Source organism: Gorilla gorilla, chromosome 2 (assembly GCF_029281585.2).
Source record: "Gorilla gorilla gorilla isolate KB3781 chromosome 2, NHGRI_mGorGor1-v2.1_pri, whole genome shotgun sequence".
NCBI lineage: Eukaryota > Metazoa > Chordata > Mammalia > Primates > Hominidae > Gorilla > Gorilla gorilla.
This window is the reverse complement of record NC_086017.1, coordinates 144,395,874-144,418,061: the sequence shown is the minus strand read 5'-3', so window position 1 is coordinate 144,418,061 and position 22,188 is coordinate 144,395,874. Positions and strand designations below refer to the sequence as shown.

The window sequence follows — 22,188 nt, the reverse complement described above, 5'->3', positions numbered from 1 at the left end:
AAATGGTGCTGGGAAAACTGGCTAGCCATATGTAGAAAGCTGAAACTGGATCCCTTCCTTACACCTTATACAAAAATTAATTCAAGATGGATTAAAGACTTACATGTTAGACCTAAAACCATGAAAACACTAGAAGAAAACCTAGGCATTACCATTCAGGACATAGGCATGGGCAAGGACTTCATGTCTAAAACACCAAAAGCAATGGCAACAAAAGCCAAAATTGACAAATGGGATCTAAATAAACTAAAGAGCTTCTGCACAGCAAAAGAAACTACCATCAGAGTGAACAGGCAACCTACAAAATGGGAGAAAATTTTCATAACCTACTCATCTGACAAAGGGCTAATATCCAGAATCTACAATGAACTCAAACAAATTTACAAGAAAAAAACAAACAACCCCATCAAAAAGTGGGCAAAGGATATGAACAGACACTTCTCAAAAGAAGACATTTATGCAGCCAAAAGACACATGAAAAAATGCTCATCATCACTGGCCATCAGAGAAATGCAAATCAAAACCACAATGAGATACCATCTCACACCAGTTAGAATGGCAATCATTAAAAAGTCAGGAAACCACAAGTGCTGGAGAGGATGTGGAGAAACAGGAACACTTTTACACTGTTGGTGGGACTGTAAACTAGTTCAACCATTGTGGAAGTCAGTGTGGCAATTCCTCAGGGATCTAGAACTAGAAATACCATTTGACCCAGCCACCCCATTACTGGGTATATACCCAAAGGACTATAAATCATGCTGCTATAAAGACACATGCACACGTATGTTTACTGTGGCACTATTCACAATAGCAAAGACTTGGAACCAACCCAAACGTCCAAAAATGACAGACTGGATTAAGAAAATGTGGCACATATACACCATGGAATACTATGCACCCATAAAAAAGGATGAGTTTATGTCCTTTGTAAGGACATGGATGAAATTGGAAATCATCATTCTCAGTAAACTATCGCAAGAACAAAAAACCAAACACTGCATATTCTCACTCAGAGGTGGGAATTGAACAATGAGAACACATGGACACAGGAAGGGGAACATCACACTCTGGGGACTGTTGTGGGGTGGGGGAGCGGGGAGGGATAGCTTTAGGGGATATACCTAATGCTAAATGACGAGTTAATGGGTGCAGCACAACAGCATGGCACATGTATACATATGTAACTAACCTGCACATTGTGCACATGTACCCTAAAACTTAAAGTATAATAATAACAAAATGAAAAAAAAAACGAAAGTGGTAAAACTAGGATTTGAACCTGTCTGCTGTCTCAAAAACACAAGTATTCTTAGGACTAGCTTTAACATCTAATTGATTATTTAGGTCTCAGAAAGAAAAATGAATGACAGTATCTGGTTTTTATATAACCATAATGGCTCTCATCACCACCCTCATACTCAAGCTTTCAGCTTTTCCAAGATATCATGTAAAATGTGTTAAACCTTCTGAAAGAGCTAAAGCCAGTGGGATTAAACACTCAGTACCACATTGTGGAGTAGAGCTCAGGAAAAAAAAAAAAGGCAGAGATAGTCAGTTGTAACAAAAGTAAACAATTAAAACCTCAATAGCATTGCCTGCCAAAGACTGCATCCCTTAGCCCCAACTGGGCACATACAAGCCTCAGTGACTATTGATTATGATTCAGTGATCTAAAGAACATCTTTTTATTTTGGTCTTACTGTCTTAGTCTGTTTAGTGTTGCTATAAAGAAATACCTGAGGCTGTGTAATTCATAAAGAAAAGAGGTTTATTTGGCTCACAGTTCTGCAGGCTAAACAAGAAGCACGGCACCAGCATCTGCATCTGATAAGGGCCTCAAGCTGCTTCCACTGGTGGTGGAAGGTAAAGGGGAGCCAATATGTGCAGAGATCACATGGTGAGGGAGTGGATGCAAGGTAGAGGGAGGTGCCAGATTCTTTTAAACAACCAGTTCTTGGGGCATCTCTCAAGGTAACAAAAGAGCTAGAACTTGCTCACTTTCCTTCTCCCAGAGAGAGCACTAATCAATTAATGAGAGATCCACCTCCATGACCCAAACACCTCTCATTTAGCCCCACCTCCAAAACGGGATAAAATTTCAACATTAGACTTGGAGGGATCAGATATCCAAACCCCAGCACTCATCTAACATCACTCGCAAGCTGCAAACTTTACTGCTTATGGGCTAGAACTCTCCCTGTCTTAGCTATAAGGGCAGCAGAGGGACCACACTGCTGATTTTTCCTGTGTGTGGTAGGGCACCATGGCAGAATGAAGAAAAGGGCACATATGCAGGGGTCAGAGAGACATGGCTGTGAACTGAACTCACTGAGCACCCTGGGCCAGTCCTTGCTTATCCATGTGTAATGCTTCTTCATCTTGAAGCATCTGCCTCTGAAATAATTGAGGAGACTTAGGTAAACTGTCAGCAAATCCTTGTGAACATAGTAGGCACAAAGGAGGGTATAGCTTCTATATTAATAATGACTTATGAACTGGCTAATGTCCACTAGTAATTGTTTTTGTTTTTTTAAACAAATAGATATTCTCTGTAGCAGACTAAAGATAACTGTTATAAGCTGTTGCTCCTCTTTTCTTTGAGAGGTGAAGCCTAATTCCTCTTCCCCTGAGTTACTGTTGGTCTTACTTCCTCAGATAGTACAATGTGGCATGCATATTATTCTGGGACTTTCAAGATTAATTCATAATAAGTCTTCTAAGCCTTGCCCAAGCCTCATACTGGTAGCTGCCATATAAGAATTCTGACCAATCTGAAGCCACCATGTTGTGGGGGAGCCCAAACTTTCCATGTGAGATGACCTCAGGGAGCCCTCGGCCATTAGAGTCATTCCAGCCTAGGTCCCAAACACTCTGCAGTGGAGACAGTAGGTTCTGCTAAGCCCTGCTCAAATTACAGATTCATGAACGAAATAAATAACTGTTATTTGCTTTAAGCCACAAGGTTTTAGACTAGTTTGTTATGTAATAATGAAAAACCAGAATACTCAATCATGATTTTTTTATCCAAATTAAAAATATATTTTTATATATTTTTATCATAATGAGTTATATAAAATATATGAGTTATATAAAATAACATATTGTGTGTGTTGATGCTAGTTCTCAAGTCTATTTTAGACACAGACTAAATGTCTTAAAAACATTTTGTTTGTGGACAATGTTAACATACACATAACTTAATAACTGGCTGACCAGTGACATATAGGAGCTATTGCGTGTATATGCATGTCAGTAATCAGGGTGGTTTAGTGAGGGCCACTACCTACCTCTTAACCAGCAGGAAACTACATATTCTGGACTGTTTGCATTTCCCAGCAAGCTTTGCAAACAGCAAGGTGTTAAGACACAGTCGTTTTCTGTAGCTAGCCAGATGATGTTTGAACCCCCTTCAGCATTCAGAGTTGCTCAATATAAGAGGATGGACCTCGTCATAGGATAAGTCTTGTCTCTCTGGACTGCAGGATAATTTACTGATGCCTTTCAAATATCATACGACCCTAAAATATTATGCAAACTTTGGGGCATACAATCGGCATAGGTGAACTCAACAAATATTTTGCTGTTCCAAAATCTACTCTGTTGTTCTTTATTTCCTGTTTTTCTGGCTACAAAGCCTTCCTCCCCTTCTCTGAGGGGTATGTGTGCATGTGTGTATGTAAAATCCTATTTATCCTTCATATGTCTCCTCTCCCATCAAGGCAGAGTTAATTATTCCTTGATGACATTGCTTCTTTAATCTTTAAAGCCTATTCTTTAACAAACAAGCTTATCATTTTTTAAAAAGCAACAAACTGGCAGTCCCATAGAACACATGGAAAAGGAACATGAGAAAGTCCCTATAACACTTGGCGACTTTCCACCAGGCTGAAACAGGCTGACGTGATGTGTTTTAGGGATTAGAATTCAGCAGAAGAAATGAGTCAATTAAAACACCCGGCCAGAATGCTGTCTGTAGATGAAGTGCTTTGCACTGGGGGTACAACATAAGCTGAATTACTAAATTCTAAGGGCTGACTGACTGGTGATTTGCATCTCAATATCTTTTCATTTTATTCTCTCAACAAAAGTTAACAAGGAGCCACTCAGCCTAGGAAAGATAGGTACTTCGTTTACCTTAGCAAGAACAAGACAAACAATAACTCCCAATTTTCCAACTCACTGGCTTTGGTTTGACCTGGAGCGGGTAATGCCTATTGTCTTAAGTGGGTTAACTGGAACATCAAACCCACCAATTGGTTTTGGCTTTTACATTCATTCAGTAGCAATTCTAATCCCAAAGAAAGTACAATCACTACATGGCAATTGGTGCTTTGTGGCACTATACCCACAACACATGAGTGACGTGCAGAAAGAAAGTCATAATTGAACACTCTTTATTCCACCACAAAACCAAGAAGTCACATTTTCACCACTTGTTATTTGAGAACCATGTATAACTATGCATAACATTTTAAGCCAAAGGCTGTATGGCAACAGGTTCTATGTGTTAAAATACAGAAAATACAACCTACCATTTCCTCTTCATGAGGAATCTACAGCAGGTCATCTTGGAAGAATACTAAACTAAAGGCAATAATGTTTTTGGACACTCATTCCCAAATTAACTATGCTTAACACATCAATTTAGAATTATTATAATGGAGTTTAAATTATAACTGATGTCCAAGTTGTAACTATAACTGATGTTAAAACTTCCCTTTGGAATTTAGGAAAAACTGACCAGCATTAACATTAAAACAGAGATCTTAGAATGACTTAATGCTTGATACTTCACCTAGATGAAGCAGAGTGAAACTTTACTGTCCTCTTTCACCGATCCAACCCTGGTCTCCGTCCAAAAAGTAAGTTGTGGGCACCCAGCAAATAATAACATTAGTATATTTTAGGAAAGAAGAAATACAGTGTCAACTTACTTAACAGTTGGCAATAGAGGGCCTGTAAACTTCTCTTCATGGTATCATCTGGTCCTGCTTATCCTCCAGTTTATTCATGATTCTGTCTAGGAAATTGGGAGAAGAAAATTGTTACATCTGAGGAACATAATTTAAAAATCAGAAATAACTCCACTCAATAGGATCTTGGTTGTAATGCCTAACTTACCCAATTTCGAAGAGAAAAAATCTTGGGATAAATACACCACAGTTTAATTTACAATGGTGTATGTTATAAAATTACCAACTAATCAACTGGTCGAACCCTGAAACTATACACCCCACTGAAGGAAGCTCATAGGGGTAGCTAGTGAGAATCTGGGTTCAGAATTGAAGACTTTTTATGAATCTCTCATGAATCTCTGTAATCACAGGAGAAACAAAAAATTTATTTTCTCATCTCATTTCTGCTAAGGTGCTCACAAAACAAGCAAACACCCAAATAAAACAAACAAAAAACAAGCCAGAAAGCTTCGCCACACTTGAAACTGTATTATTTTAAATAACTTTTCTATTATTTTCTGATTACAAGGATACTTCTGGTATGGATTATTTAGAAAAAGTAAACAGAAAATACAGATAAAAATAAACAAGAAAATATATATTATCCATAATCCCACAAATAAGAAGTGATTACTGCTCACATTTTAGAGTGTATCTCTTTAGCCTTTTGAATGTTCACTTCTATTGGTCTGTTTCATTTTATATTTAATTTTTAATTTAATTTTTCTCCTTAGCAGCAGAAATAGCTTGTGTTATTACTATTACTTTACAATTCTATTTTACATGGCAAATTGTGTTTCTTTAAGATAAATTCCTAGAAATGGAAACACATTATGGAAGGACATAAATTAAGGCTTTTTGAAATAAATATATTACCAAATTGCTCCTCACCAATACTAGTATATTAGAATAACCATTAGACTACACTCTACCCAAGGAAGAAATTAATAATTTCATCTCTGCCGAGAGGCAAATATTCGGTCTCAATGTTTTAATTTGCATTTTATGTTTATTGGTCATTTGTATATAAAATTTTTAAAATTTACATTCTTTAACAATTCTCTACTAGCATGCCAGGTTTTTTGTTTTCTCATGACATCCCAAGTAGAACTATCTATCTATCTTTAATTTTTTTTTTTACTGAGATATAACTCATATATAAAATCCAGCCTTTAAGGTATACAATTCAGTGATTGGGAATATATTCAAAAGTTGTCCATCCATCACCACTACCTAATTCCAGAATGTTTTCATCACTCAAAAATGAAATCACCATGTTTACTATAAGTCACTCCCCAATTTCCCCTCCTTTGGCAACCATTAATCTATTGTCTCTATGGATTTGGCTATTCTGGACATTTTATATAAACAGAATCATATGTGTCTGGCTCTTCCACTCAGCATAATGTTTTTCTTTTATTTTATGTTTTTTTTTTGAGACGAAGTCTCACTCTGTCGCCAGGCTGGAGTGCAGTGGCACAATCTCAGCTCACTGCAACCTCCACCACTTGGGTTCAAGTGATTCTTGTGCCTCAGCCTCCCAAGAAGCTGGGATTATAGGCACACACCACCACATCCAGCTAATTTTTGTATTTTTAGTAGAGACAGGGTTTCACCATGTTGGCCAGGATGGTCTTGATCTCCTGACCTCATGATCTGCCCATCTCAGCCTCCCAAAGTGCTGGGATTACAGGTGTGAGCCACCATGCCTGGCCTCAGCATAATGTTTTTAAGGCTCATCAATGTTATATAACATTCTAGGTTCTCAAGTGTTTTTTTTAATAAGAATTCTACCTACCTCACAGACACTCTACCATGGTTAGAAAGGCCTTCCTTAGTCCAAGATTATATAAATACTTGCCCATATTTTCTTCCTGATATAGTTTGGCCATGTCCCCACCCAAATCTCATCTTGAATTCCCACATGTTGTGGGAAGGACCTGGTGGCAGGTAATTGAATCATGGGGGTGGGTCTTTGCCGTGCTGTTCTCATGATAGTGAATAAATCTCACAAGATCTGATGGTTTTAAAAATGGGAGTTTCCCTGCGCAAGCTCTCTCTCTTTGCCTGCCACCATCCACATAAGATGTGACTTGCTCCTCCCTTGCCTCCCACCATGATTGTGAGGCCTCCCCAGCCATGTGGAACTGTAAGTCCATTAAACCTCCTTCTTTTGTAAATTGCCCAGTCTCGGGTATGTCTTTATTAGTAGCGTGAAAACAAACTAATACACTTCCAGTATTTTTTATTTCATTTATTATATTCTAAATATTTTCCTATTCTTAGATATTATAAACCAAAAATAAAATTCTAAGCACCCCAACTGACTGAATGGCTCCCTCCTCTCAGCCAAGGGAATTCCAAAGACACCTGAAAAACTAGCTCAGGCCATGATGGGAAGTGGGGGCCAGACATGCCTTATTATACTTTCTTCCCTTTGGATTTGAAGCAAAACGGACCAGCATTAACATTAAAACAGTGATCTTAGAACTCACAGAACAGATTGTTTGTAGTAACAAGATACCAAATTCCAACCTGACTCTAGTTTAGCATCACATGACAGATAGCAGGCCCTGAAAAATATCAAAGTATTTTACCCAAAAATATATTTCTTTGACATATTTTAAATGGTCCTGCAAAGCTATCTCTTGTAGAGGAAATTTACATACTGCAGAGAATCCCCTTGCCTTTCCAGGTCTTTTTCTGATCCTGGAAAGATTAGCTGAGAGTCTAGCACCTTTTAAATGACTGAATAGGAAACATTTGCAATCTATTACCTCTAAGGGCAGCCATTTTATGTGCATAATGAGAATCTTGGTTTCCACCACCCATTATCTTAACCCAGACACTCCTTTCTATTGATTCCAGGTCTTCAAATAATATTAATAACTCCTTCAACAAACTGCCAACCAGAAAATCTTTGAATACACCTATGACCTGTAAGCCCTTGCTTTGAGTTGTCTCACCTTTCTAGACCGAAACAATGTATACCTCACATGTATTGACTGATGTCTTATAAAACTTATAAAAGGAGGTTGTAACCCAACCACCTTGGGCACATGCTCTAAGGACCTCCTGAGACTGTGTCGCAGGTCTTGGTCCTCACATTTGGCCCAGAAGAAATCTCTTCAAATATTTTATGGAGTTTGGTTTTTTCATCAACAATCTGTTTCTGGACTTTGTATTAAGTTTTATATTTCTCTGTTTGCTCATTCTTCAACTAGAACAATAAGTGTTTAAATTAAACCACTTGCACAGTGAGTTCTATATTATTACTCTTTTTAAAAAGACTTGTTACTTGAGATTGCTTTTTTTTTTTTTACCCCCCTCCAAAATTGACTTTAAGATCACTTTATTAAAATCCAGAAAAGGTACATTGGGATTATAGTCAGAATTACCTTCTATTTGCTTTATTAATTTGGGAGAGACTGACTTGATCTCATCAAAATCCAGCTAGGGTGAGGAAGAACATAAGTATTCCAAAACGTATTGCTCTGGAAATCAGAATAATTCCTTTCAGGGGCTGGGAAGTGCTCTTCTTTGGTGGAGGGGGGTACAACAGCTCAATGACTTTTTTGGCTAGGCAAATTCGTCCCCCACGACCAGTGTAATTTGTATGAGGAAGAAAAAGAAAGATAGCTAAAGTGCTCTACATTACACAAAAATTAATTAGGGGCTGGGCGCGGTGGCTTATGCCTGTAATCCCAGCACTTTGGGAGGCCAAGGTGGGTGGATCATGAGGTCAGGAGATCGAGACCATCCTGGCTAACACGATGAAACCCTCTCTCTACTAAAAATACAAAAAATTAGCCGGGCATGGTGGCACGCACCTGTAGTCCCAGCTACTCAGGAGGCTGAGGCAGGAGAATTGCTTGAACCCAGGAAGTGGAGATTGCAGTGAGCCAAGATCGCACGCCATTGCACTCCAGCCTAGGCGGCAGAGCAGGACTCCAACTCAAAAAAAAAAAAAAAAAAATTAGGAGGTTTGAGTTTCCAGAGGCTATGGCTAGGAAAAAGGAGTTAAAGGGTCCAGAAATTAGAGAGGCTGAGGAGATGATACACAAGAAATATTGAGACAGGAGAGGCAACTCCAAAAGATGGTAGCAGGTGGGACCTAAGGATGAAGGATAAAGTGAGAAATTCCCCACAGGAGATGCCCCATGAATGTTAAGATGTCTAATATTTAATTTTTCATTGCTTCTCGTTTTATGCACATATACACTATATATGTATTAGTCTGCTTTCATGCTGCTGATAAAGACATACCCAAGACTGGGTAATTTATAAAGAAAAAGACGTTTAATGGACTCACAGTTCCACACGGCTGGGGAGGACTCACAATCATGGTGGAAGGCAAAAAGCACATCTTACATGGCAGCGGGCAAGAGAGAAAAGAGCCAAGCAAAAGGGATTTCCCCTTATAAAACCATCGGATCTCGTGACACTTATTCACTACCATGAGAACAGTATAGGGAAAACCACCCCCATGATTCAATTATCTTCCACTGAGTCCCCCTTCCCACAACATGTGGGAATTATAGGAGCTACAATTTAAGAGGAGATTTGGGTGGGAACACAGCCAAACCGTATCAATATGTTACATCTGTGTTTCTTTTCCACAATGCTCATCCACCACCAGTATTGTCAAAACCTCAGTAAAAGTCTGACACAAAACAGCCTTGTATTAGTGATGCTTGACAGGGGCAATGAAAGAGAAGAGACCACGTCTCAAGTCAAGGGCGACCCACGAGCAGTCAGAGGCAGCAGGCTTAGGAGCCACAGCAATGGTTAGTGGGTATCTATGGAGCGTTTAGAATGTGGTAGGCATTCAATAAATGCTTAGTAAATAAACAATGAATGAATGAATAAGTAAATAAATGATCAATAACAAGAGAACAGAGAAACAGTTGTGGTTTAATATATTGATCAAGGGGATTATAAGCCCTTCAATAGTCTCTGGAAATTCTTAAAGATTTTTGAAAAAGTGACAGACTTCCCATAATACATGGAACAGGTTCACCTTATTCAGTTATCAAAAACAACTGAGCCTATAAATCTAGGAGATTTGGGATCAACTGGGTTACACAGGGCTATCCCAACTAGAAGCACCATTTGGCTATTTATTAAAAATTAATCTTAATTAGGTCTTCTTGTAGAGTTTCAGTGTTTTTCTTTAAGTTCTACAGTCCTGTCAAGTTTTATAGCTTTTAGACATTTTATATTTATTTTTTCACAGTGATAGAATTTGTTTCCATTATATTTCCTAATTGCCTCTATATAAAAATGACTGACATTCATTTTGTGACCTAACTGAACTAACTTACTATTCTAATGACGGTTTCCCAGCTGAATCTCTTGGGTCAATTGCGCTGCTTTGGATAGATGGCAAGCCACAATTAGATTCCATCAAAAGCCTCTTTCAACCATATAATAGAAAATATTAATCACATCAGTCTGGTCCCTCAGAGAATAATTTATGAGGATAACAATTTGGGGGATGAAATCCTAAGAAAGTACAGAGTTACATCCAAAAGCACTGCATAAAGGAAAAACAACCCACCCTTGCAACCCATGCTCCAGGCCCATGCCTACAGACCCAATAACAGGTCTACTACAGTAGTTTTAAGCTCCAGGTTCAATTCCATACACTTGGGTACCAGGCTGACCACCTTCTGACCGAGATATGAAGCCAGGCTGCCCGAAGATTCCAACAGCATGCTTGCTAATGGACAACATCAGATGACCCGCTCAGAATCTCTGGACAGGTTGACTGATAAAGGGCTTTCCCAAACAAAGCAAGTCTGCAAATACTGGAATAAGTCCCTATTTCTTCAAACGCACAGACACCAACACATGGCAACAAGGATGAAGAACAATCAAAGAAACATGACACCACCAAAGAACAAAATTATGCACCAGTGACCAACCCTAAAGAAATAGAGACTTATAAACTGCCTAACAAAGAATTCAAATAATTGTATAACCAGCCTGGGCAACAAGGCAAGACCCCATTTCTACAAAAAAAATTTAAAAATTAGCTGGGTATGGTGATGTGTGCCTATGGTCCCAGCTCCTTGAGAGGCTGAGGTAGAAGGATTGCTTGCGTCTGAGAAGTTCAAGCTGTAGTGAGCCATAATCATGCTCCAGCCTGGGTGACAGAGTGAGAAAAAAAAAGTACAAATAATTGTATGAAGGAAGTTAAGTGCAGAGAAACAATTCAACAAAATCAGGAGAATAATAAATGACCAAAATGAGAAATTTAATAGAAATTGAAATTATTTAAAAATAAGAAAACAAAGTAGACAATTCTGGAGCTGAAAAGTATAATACAATGAAAGAAATGAAAAATGCAATAGAAGGCATCAACAACAGAAATGGTCAAGCAGAAGAAAAATTTGTGAACTTGAAGACAAGTTATTTGAAAATATATAGTCAGACGAGAAAAAAATAATAAAAAGGAACGAAGAGAGCTTATGGGATTAGTAGAGCAACAACAAAAGAGCAAATATTTGAATTATAGGAGGGTTAAGAAAAAGACAAAGGAACACAAAGTTTAAAAATAAATAATAGAAAAGTTTTCAAATCTGGGAAAAGACATAAATATCCAGGTACAGGAAGGTCAAAGGCTTCCAATAAGATTCAATTGAAACAAGACAGATGATATATTATAATTGAACTGTTGGGTCCTGAAAGCAGTAAGAGAAAAGAAGCAAATAACATAAAATGGAGTTCCAAAAAGGCTGCAGTTTCTCAGCAGAAACCTTCTAGGTGAAGAGAGAGTGGGATGATATATTCAAAGTACTGAAGGAAAAAAAATTGCCAAAAAAACCCCTGAAACCAGCAAAGCTGTCCTTCTGAAATAAAGAAGAGATAAAGACTTTTCCAGGCAAACAAAAGCTGAAGGAGTTCATCACCACCAGGCGTGTCTTAACAAGAACTGCTAAAGGGAGTTCTCTGAGATAAAAGAACACTAATTAATACAAGAAAACATATGAAAGCATAAAACTTACTGGTAAAAATAAGTGCATAGTCAAATTCAGAATACTCTAATACTATAATGGTGGTATGTAAATCACCTTTATCTTTAGTATGGAGGTTAAAATATAAAACTATTAAAATAATAAGAGCTATGGTAATTTGTTGAAGGATACACAATATAAAAGATGTAAACTGTAACATCAAAAATTTAAAATATAGAGAAGTGGAGTAAAATTGTAAAGGTTTGTTTTGCAATCAAAGTTAAGTTGTTATCAGCTTGAAAAAAGGCTTTTATAAGTTGCTTTATGTAAGCCTTATGGTAAACACAAAGCAAAATACTATAGTGGAGCCACAAAAGTGAAAAAAAAAAAAAAAAAAGGAATCAATGTATGCCACTAGAGGAAGACACCTGATCACAAAGGAAGGCAGCAAGAGAGGAAGAAAGGATCAAAGGATCTACAAAACAACCATGAAACAATTAACAAAGTGACAGTAGTAAGTCTGTAAAATAATAAGAAATATGTATTAGACCCTTCTCCTAGTCATTGCACAAAACTCCTTATAATTTACTGAGTGATAGGAGTGCCAGGAGAATCTTTTGTTCTAATATTTGGTCTTGGCACCAGTTCCTGACACAAAGCCCCTATGACCTTTGTTATTTCCTGAGTGATAGGAGCATTCGACACAGAGTTCCTAAATCCCTTGGAATTCCTCAGTGATAGGAGCATCTTTTTTTCTAATGAGGCAATTCTTGGTGGGCTCCTGAGTGGGGGCTGGTCACCAGAAAAATCAAGCCATGAATATAGCTTGCAGCTTTCAGCCCCATCCTACATTCTCCAGAGAGAAGAGAGGAGCTACAAATTGAGTTAATCAATCAATCAAGCCTATGTGATGAAGCCTTCATAAAACTCCAAGAACTACAGGGTTTAGAGAGCTTACTGGTTGGTAAACACTTCCATATGCTGAGAGGGTGGTATACCCCAACTCCACAGGGACAGAAGCTCCTATGCTTGGGACTCTTCTAGACTTTACACTATTTATGTCTTTATCTGGCTGTTCACCTGTATCCTTTATTATTTCATTTATTAATAAACTGGTACATGTAAGTAAAGCGCTTTCTGAGCTCTATGAGCCACTCTAGCAAGTTAATCAAACCCAAGGAGAGGGTAGTGGTGGTCCCAATTTACAGCCAGTTGGTCAGAAGTATAGGTGACAACCTACTACTTCTGATTGACATCTAAAGTGGGGAGCAGTCTTGTGGGACTGAGCCCTTAACCTGTAGGATCCGATCCTACCTCCAGGTAGCTACTGTCAGAATTAAAAATTGAATTATAGGATACTCAGCTGGTGTCCATGGGAGAATTGCTTCATGTGTAGGGAAATACCCTCACACATTTGGTGTCAGAAGTGTTGAGTAGTGTGAGAGTAAAGGTAAATAAATACATAAATTTATTCAAATGTATTTATTTGAATATTTTTTATTCAAAAGTGGAATAATGTAGAATAAATGAATAAACTCCTTCTAAAAAGTCCTTATCAATAATTACCTTGATTATAAATGGATTACATTATCAAATCAAGAAACATAAGCTGGGCATGGTGGTGCACACCTGTAGTCCTAGCTAGTCAGGAGGCTGAGGCAGGAGGATCACTTGAGCCCAGGAGTTTGAGACTACAATAAGCTATGATCATGCTGCTGCATTCCAGCCTGGTCAACGCAGTGAGACTTCATCTCTTAAAAAAATGACTGGATGAATAATAATAAAAAAGACTCAACTATATACTGCCTACAAGAGACTCATTTCACCTTTAAGGACACATACAAAATGAAAGTGAAGGGATGGAAAAATAATCCATGCAAACAGAAATAAAAAGAGAGCAGGGTAACTATACTTTTATCGGGTAAAAAAGACTTTTAGTCAAAAACCGCAAAAAAAAAAAAAAAATCCGAAGAAACAAAAAACATCATTATATAAGGATGAAAGGTTCAATTCATCAAGAGGATATAACAATTATAAATACATATGCATCCAACATTGGAGCACCTACATACATAAAAAATATTAATAGATCTGAAAGGATAGACTCTTAATAATAGCAGGGGACTTCAAGGCTCCACTTTCAACAATGTATGGGTATCCAGACAGAAGATTAAGAAAGAAACATTGACTTAAACTACATTTTAGAGCAAATGGTACAGACATATATAGAAATTCCACCTAAGAGCAGCAGAATACACATTCTTCTCAAGCACACATAAAACATTTTCCAGGATAGACTATATATAACACAAGTCTTAAGTTTAAGAAGGTCTAAATCACATGAAATATATTTTTCAACCACAATAGTATAATACTAAAAGTCAATAACAGGAGGAATTTCAGAAAATTCACAAACACTTAGAAATTAAACAACATGCCCCTGAGCAACCAAAGAATAAATTAAATGGAAGAATAAAAATTATCTTGAGACAAATGAAAATAAGCACATAATACACCAAAGCTTGAAGGATGCAAAACAAAAGCAGTTCTAAGAGGAAAATTTACAGCAATAAAAGCCTACATCAAAAAAGAAGATTTCAAATAAATAAACTAACATCATACATCAACAAAATAGAAATAAAAGAACAAACTAAGCCCAAAGTTAGAAGGAAGGAAATAATAAAGGCCAAAGCATAAATAAATGACAGAGAGACCATATAAACAATAGAAAAGATCAATGAAACTGAGAGGTGGTAATCAATAAACTTTTAGCTAGACTAAGAAAAGAGAATACTCAAAGAAATGAAAGAAAAGACATTACAATGAATACTACAGAAATACAAAGGATCATAACAGACTACTGTGGACAATTATATGCCAACAAATTGAATAATCTAGAAGAAATGGATAAACTTCTAGAGACATACAACCTACTAAGAGCGAATCACGAAGAAATAGAAATTCTGAACAGACCAGTAACAAGTAAGGAAATTGAATCAGTAATTAAAAGTCTCCCATTAGAGAAAAGCCCAGGGCCTGACGACTTAACTACTTAACTCTACCAAACATTTAAAGAAGAACTAACACCAATCCTTCTCAAACTCTTCCAAAAAAAACTTAAGAAGAGGGAATAATTACAACTCATTTTTAGAAGGCTAGCCTTACCCTGATACCCAAGCCAGACAGGGATACTACAGGAAAAGAAAATTATAGGTCAGCATCCCTGATGAATATAGGACACAAAAATCCTCAACAAAATGCTTGCAAACAAAGTTCAACAGCACATCAAAAGGATTATTCACCAAGATTAAGTGAAATTTATCCCAGAGATGCAAGGATGCTTCAACATACACAAGTCTACTCATTAAAGAATGAAGAACAAAAATCACATTATCATTTCAAAAGTCAAAGCGTTTGAAAAAATTCAACATCCTAACATGATAATAAAAACTCTCAATAAATTAAGTATACAATAAAAGTAACTAAATGCAACAAAGGCCATATATGACAAACCCACAGCTAACATATGCAGCAATGTAAAATTGAAAGCTTTTCCTTTAAGGTCAGGAACAAGACAAAGAAGCCATTACTGTCACTTCTATTCAATATAGTACTAGAGTCCTAGCCAAAGCAGTTAGGCAAGAGAAAGAAATAAAAGGCATCTAAACAGGAAAGAAAAAAATTAAATGTCTCTGTCTGCAGGTGACATAATATTATATATAGAAAACCTTAAAGAATCCACCAAAACACTGTTAAAACTGACAAATCCAGTAAAGTTGCAGAATACAAGAAACAAACACACATAATTAGTTGCACGTCTATACACTAACAACAAACTATCTAAAGAGAGCAATAAAACAATCCCATTTGCGATAGTTATAAAAAAATACTTAGAAATAAATTGAACCAAGAAGATGGAAGACCTGTACACTGAAAACTACAAACTATTAATGAAAGAAATTGAAGACATAAATAAATGGAAAGACATCCTATGTTCATGGATTGGAAAAATTAATGTTAAAATGTCCATACTAACTAAAGAAATATAAAGATTCAATGCAATTCCTATCAAAATTCCAATGACATTTTTTACAGAAAGAGAGAAAACAATCTTGAAATTGGTAATGAACCACAAAGACTCCAAATAGCCAAAGTAATCTTGAGCAAAAAGAACAAATATGGAGGCATCACACTACCTGACTTCAAAATACACCACAAAACTATAGTAATCAAAACTGTTTGGTATTGACATAAAAACAGACCTATGAAACAGAACAGAGAGCCCAGAAATAAATCTGTGCATTTATGGCCAATTGATTTTTGACAAAGATGCCAAGAACACATTAATAGGGAAAGGACAATCTCTTCAATAAATGGCATTGGGAAAATTGAATATAAACATGCAGAAATAATGAAATTAGACTACTATGTCACCAATATATAAAACTCAATTCCAAATAGATTAAAGACGTAAATATAAGACTGAAACTGTAAATCTACTACTAGAAGAAGACATATGGGAAAATCTCCATGACATTGGTTTGGTCAATGATTTTTTGGATACGACCCCAAAGCACAAGCAACAAAAGCAAAAATAAACAAATCAGATTACATCAAACAAACAAGCTTTTATACAGCAAAAGAAACAATCAACAGAGTTATGAGACAATCTATGGAATGGGAAAGTGTATTTGAAAACTGTGCATATGATAAAGGATTAATATACAAAATATATAAAGAACTCAACTCAATAGTAAGAAAACAACCAGATTAAAAAATGAGCAAAAAAACTGAATAGACATTTCTCAAAAGAGGACATACCCATGGTCCAGAGGTTCATGAAAAAATGCTCAACATCACTGTACACTAACAACAGAGATACAAATCAAAACCACAATGAGACATCAACTCACATCTGTTAGAATGGCTATTACCAAAAAGATCCAAGATAAATTTTGGCAAAGATGTGAAGAAAAGGGAACTCTTGCACACTGTTGATCGGAAGGTAAATTAGTACAACTATTATGGAATACAGTAGCAAGTTTCCTGATAAAATAAAAGCTAAAACTACCACATAATCCATCAATCCCACTACTGGGTATACATTCAAGGAAAATGAAATCAGTATGTAGAGATATGCATGCCCATGTTCACTGCAGCAATATTCACAACAGTCAAGATATGAAATCAACCTAAGTATCTGTCAACAGATGAATGGTTAAAGAAATTGTGGTATATATATATACACACAATGGAATACCATTCAGTATTTAAAAAGAAGCAATTCCTGTCATTTGTAACATGGATAAACTTGGAAGATAGTAAGTGAAATAAGCCCAGCACAGAAAAACAACTACCATACAATCTCACTTATATGTTTAATCTAAAAAAGTTGAACTAATAGAAGCAGAGTAGAACGGTGGTTACCAAGGGCTTGGGGAGAGGGAGTTGGGGAGACGTTATTTGAAGGATTCAAAGTTTCAGTTAGGAGAAATAAATTCAAAAGATTTATTGTATAACATGGTGACAATAGTTAATAATAACATATTGTATGCTTGGAAATCACTAAGAGTAGATTTTAAGTGTTCTCACCATAAAAAATATGCAAGGGAAAGCATTTGACCACACATATGACATAGTGGCACAGGTGGGGACTTCACTGATTATTAGCACAAGAGAAACACAGGGATATGAGTAACCTGGACCATACCTTACTTAAGGAGAGTGAGCCTAATAGAACCCTGCTTCTCAAGCTTAAGTGGGACAGTCATATATCACTTGCACTGAGTCAGAAGGAATACTTCTCAATTTCATAGAACACTAAAAATGTTCTAATTAAAAATGTCTATGGTGTCAGAAAATAGCCATAAAGAGCCAAATGAAAAGCTCTGATATTTGATATGCAGATTGACTTGAAATGACAAGTACATGAAGAGCAAGTAAGGAAGAACAGCCAGGAAATCTCTGGGGAAAAAAAAACAAGGTGGTGTGGGGGCAACTGCTGGCCTTATCAGATACTAAAACATACTCTAAAGCCTCTATAATTAAAAGCATTTGATATTGGCACACGAGTAGGCCCAATGATATATGAAAATTTAGGATTGATAAAGGCAGCATATCAAATCAGTTGGGGAAAATATAAGCATTTAACAAATGTTGAGATACTGGTTGAGCAATATGGAAAATGGTAAAACTATACTCATTCCAAACACCATACTGCAACTTAAATTCCAAATCGATCAGATATTTAAATGTAAAAAAGCATAAGAGTACTAGGAAAAAAATACAGGTATATTCTACTATTGTTTGTGAGTACAGAAGCTTTGCTAATTCTGACTCAAAATCTAAAACAATAAGGAAAAAGACTGATAAACTTTATTATACATATAAATTCAGTAAAAATACAAAGCAAAAGTAAAAATGAAAAAAACAAAAACTCTTCAACTTATAACAGGCAAGGGGTTAATATCCCTAAAATTTCTTTGTAATCCCAAAATAAATACTTGCAATGCTTTCATGGTCATTAGTGGACACGCACAGAGTGGCAAAAAATTTCAGTCAATCAACGCATACATTCCCAGCTTAAGATGAACAAGGTGATGCTCCGTCTTTCTTGTTCCAGCTCTTTACTGGAAACAAATGTCCTCTCCATGGACTATTTAGTGCCTTTTGTTTTTTTTTTTTTACATTTTTATGCTTTTGTGTTGGTGATTTTACTATTAAATATGGCTTGCAAGCAAAGTGCTGAGATGCTGTCTAGTGTTTCTAAGCACAGTAAGTTGTGATGTAGCTTTTACAGAAAATGCTGTAGATTAGCTTCATTCAGGCATAAGTTACAGTGCTGTTGGCCATAAGTTCAATGTTAGTGAATCAACAATATATACTAAATAAGGTGTCTTTAATCAGAAACACATAAAAGAAGGGTACATACTGATTAGTTGATAAAAGTTTGTGAGAGGCTCAAAGGAACCTAACCTTCTATTTCTCTTATGAGAAATGGTTCCAAATTAGATAATTCAACATTCATGGAGACTATATACAACAGCAGCCCCCAACCTTTTTGGCACCAGGGACCAGTTTCGAGAAAGACAATTTTTCTACAGACCTGGGGTGGGGGACATGGTTTTGGGATGAAACTGTCCCACCTCAGATCATCTGGCATTAGATTCTTATAAGGAACATGCAACCTAGATCCCTCACACACACAGTTCACAATAGGGTTCCTGCTCCTATGAGAATGTAATGTCACCACTAATCTGACAGGAGGTGGAACTCAGCTGGTAATGCTCCCTCACCTGCAGCTCACCTCCTGCTAATGCGTCCTGGTTCCTAACAGGCCATGGACTGGTACCAGTCTGTGGCCCAGGGGTTGGGGGATGCCGGTTATATAACATAACTACCATGAATAACAAGAATTGACTGTAGTTGAATTGAGATTTAAAATATTTTGTGAGACAAAGCGTGATGATAACCAACAACCTAGGCCAATAGTAGAGCTTAGACAAGACAGAACAAGAGATTTCCGTCTCCCTAGGAAAAGAGAAGATTTGATTAAGTTGGTGGCCAAGGTGCCTTAGAGAACCCTCAGGGAAAATAAAAGACTAGGAAGGTTGAGATATAGAATATAACCCTTCCTTTGGATCTAGTTCCTTGCAGTGGGGGCGGGGAGGACAGAAGTGACTAACATCACAGATTTGTGAGGAGGTTGAGAAAGGAGCATATGCCTGCTTTACAGGTAGGGACATGGACACCAAGAAGTCAAGGTCTTTGCTCAAGATCAAACCTATTATCTATGTGCCTGTAAACTAGTTTCTTGAGCTCTGATCCTTGAATTTCCTGTAATAGGGGTAAGAATGGTACTAGATATACTTGCTGCAAAGATGGAGACAAGGCATGTCAAGCACTTGGCCCAGGGCCAGGTACACAGTAAGTTCTCTGTGCAAGTTAGCAACTATCGCCCAGTAGCAGAATGCAAGACAAACTGGGCCAGAGCTCAATTTGAGAGAGTTGTCTCTGTTAATTGTGATTCCCCGAAGCCAGAAATGACCCAAAGGCTTTTGGGCCATTCCCCAAATAGCACCTTCTGTTAAATCTAGTGTCATATTAAAATTGGATTTATTAATTACTCTTAGGGGTATAAATTGAATTTTAAGGGTCTTATTTATAAGTTATACTTCTGCCTTCTTTAAAAGAATCTGAGGAAGCTTACAACTAGATGCAACTTGAATAACAGAATTAATAACACACCAAAGCACAATAATGACTCCAGAAAGAAAGGTCCAAAACAATGTGGCAAAAGGGAGGATTAATTTTACCATAAGATGGAATGGGACAATACATTTCCCTTGGAGCTTCCTGGAAATGAAGGCAAAAAGGATAGCTAGTATCATTTGTTTCTGGCTACATAAACAGAAGTACATTTTTTATTTTGTTCAGAAACACAAACCTCATCTGTCACTCACTGCGAAGAAAAGATCATTAGACAGATCTTTTGACAAACATTAGCATCCTCAATAGCAGTTTTATAGAATATGAACAGAATACTCTTGTTTGGCTACTCCTTATCAACCCACAATAAAAACTAAAGTCATTGTGCTAAGTAGTAATTCAGGGAAAGCATTTCAATGAGTAGTGCAAGCACAATGGCAGGCCTGCCACTTAGTAGCTTTGCTCTGTGACCTTGGGTAAGTTACTTAATTTCTCTGGAGCCTCAACTTTCTCATTTTTAAATGGGGCTGATACCTAATTAGAGCACTGCTAGGGAATTAAATGTACTGAAACACCTACCATGTGTCTTGCACATCATATGTCTCTCCCTTTCTCCTGAGCTAATAATGGTGTACAGACATGCTGCTTTTGGTTATTTGCAATAGACAGAACTGGGAAAACAGAAGGAATGAATATTCATCATGTTATCTCAGGGCCTGAGCAACAGGTTACTTCAGGAAGGCAAATATGAACGTCTCTCAGGCCTACTTATAGCATAAGTCACAAATGAATGCATGTGTCCACAGGGCTGGGTTTGGGTTATAACGGCATTTTTAGTCAAATTCTTTTGATACAGATGCTTTGCATATTAAACGCAGGAATATCCTTCACTTCCATAAAGAAACAGTTGTTCTCTCTCATTTTCTTTCTCTTCTTTCTTTCTTTTTTTTTTTTTTTTTTGAGACAGAGTCTCCCTCTGTCACTCAGGCTGGAGTGCAGTGGTGCAATTTCGGCCCTACTGCAACCTCCGCCGCCCGAGTTCAAGCCATTCTCATGCCTCAGCCTCCCGAATAGCTGGGATTCCAGGCATGCACCACAACATCTGACTGATTTTTGTATTTTTAGCAGAAACAGGTTTCGCCATGTTGCCCAAGCTGGTCTTGAACTACTGACCTCAGGTGATCCACCTGCCTGGGCCTCCCAAAGTACTGGGATTACAGGCATGAGACACCATGCCTGGCCGTTCTCTCTCATTTTCCTTGAAATCTGTGCTAGTCCTAGTCTATCTTTTAAATTTTTATACTTTGTACATGAAATATTTCACTGTCCTCTGAACTTATGATCAACAGTGTGGGTACAATTACAGTAACTGTCACTTTGTGGCAGTTCTGTGAGATTACAGGGAGTATAATGAACTAGAAAGCAAATGGGAATAGTGGTTTTTTGACTCACACCAAACAGATCTTTTCTCTTGTTTTTCTTAAGAAAACAGAAAATTCTCTCAAAAATTTTCTCCTAAGTTTTTAAGAAAAGTCAGAAATCTGGATATTTAGATGGAATTTCCCTATTTTAAAATGCTGACAATTAATTCATGTAGGCCAAGACTACAAGCCAGATGAAAGAGGACTGTGTAATTCCTGATTTAGAGAGGCTTTCATAATTCAGAAATGTACATGGGCACTTTTCTAGAAAACTGAGGAGCAGAGCGCCTGTCCCTGGAGGGATGTATACTGAGGCAGGAGGCAGAGCAGATCCCTCCCTGCATTCTGCAAGTCCTCCAGCCAGCCTGGAGTCTAGGCTATCACTCAAGGTATTTTCAAGGGGGAAAAAATCCCACCTGTAATAGAGCTCCTTTCTGCTCTTCTCTTTCATATTTCCCTTTCTGAAAAGTAAAATAAAATAAAATAAAGGAGGTTGTCAGTTCCACCAAGATGCAGAATTCCAAACAAAAGAGAAAAACTGTTAATCTCCTGCTAAGGAAAAGCCTACAAAAGGGAATCAATTAATGTGAATTCTACTTGAGGACTCAGAAGTAATTGCTTGAGTGCTCCTCAAGAAAGGCT

General features: G+C 37.1%; 1 protein-coding gene across 9 annotated transcripts in view; it reads right to left on the bottom strand.

The window, feature by feature from the left end:
* The window catches only part of TMEM108 (transmembrane protein 108), a 363,451-nt gene that overhangs the window by 161,226 nt on the left and 180,037 nt on the right, over nt 1-22,188 (bottom strand). For 6 of the 9 annotated variants that reach the window (XM_055380900.2, XM_063704196.1, XM_063704197.1 and 3 more), the window contains one exon: nt 4,938-5,023. In XM_055380900.2, coding sequence (XP_055236875.1) covers nt 4,938-4,977 — 40 coding nt within the window. In that variant the 5' untranslated portion in view covers nt 4,978-5,023. The remainder of the gene's footprint in view (nt 1-4,937; nt 5,024-22,188) is intronic. The other 3 variants (XM_055380901.2, XM_063704198.1, XM_055380904.2) reach the window with 1 other exon arrangement.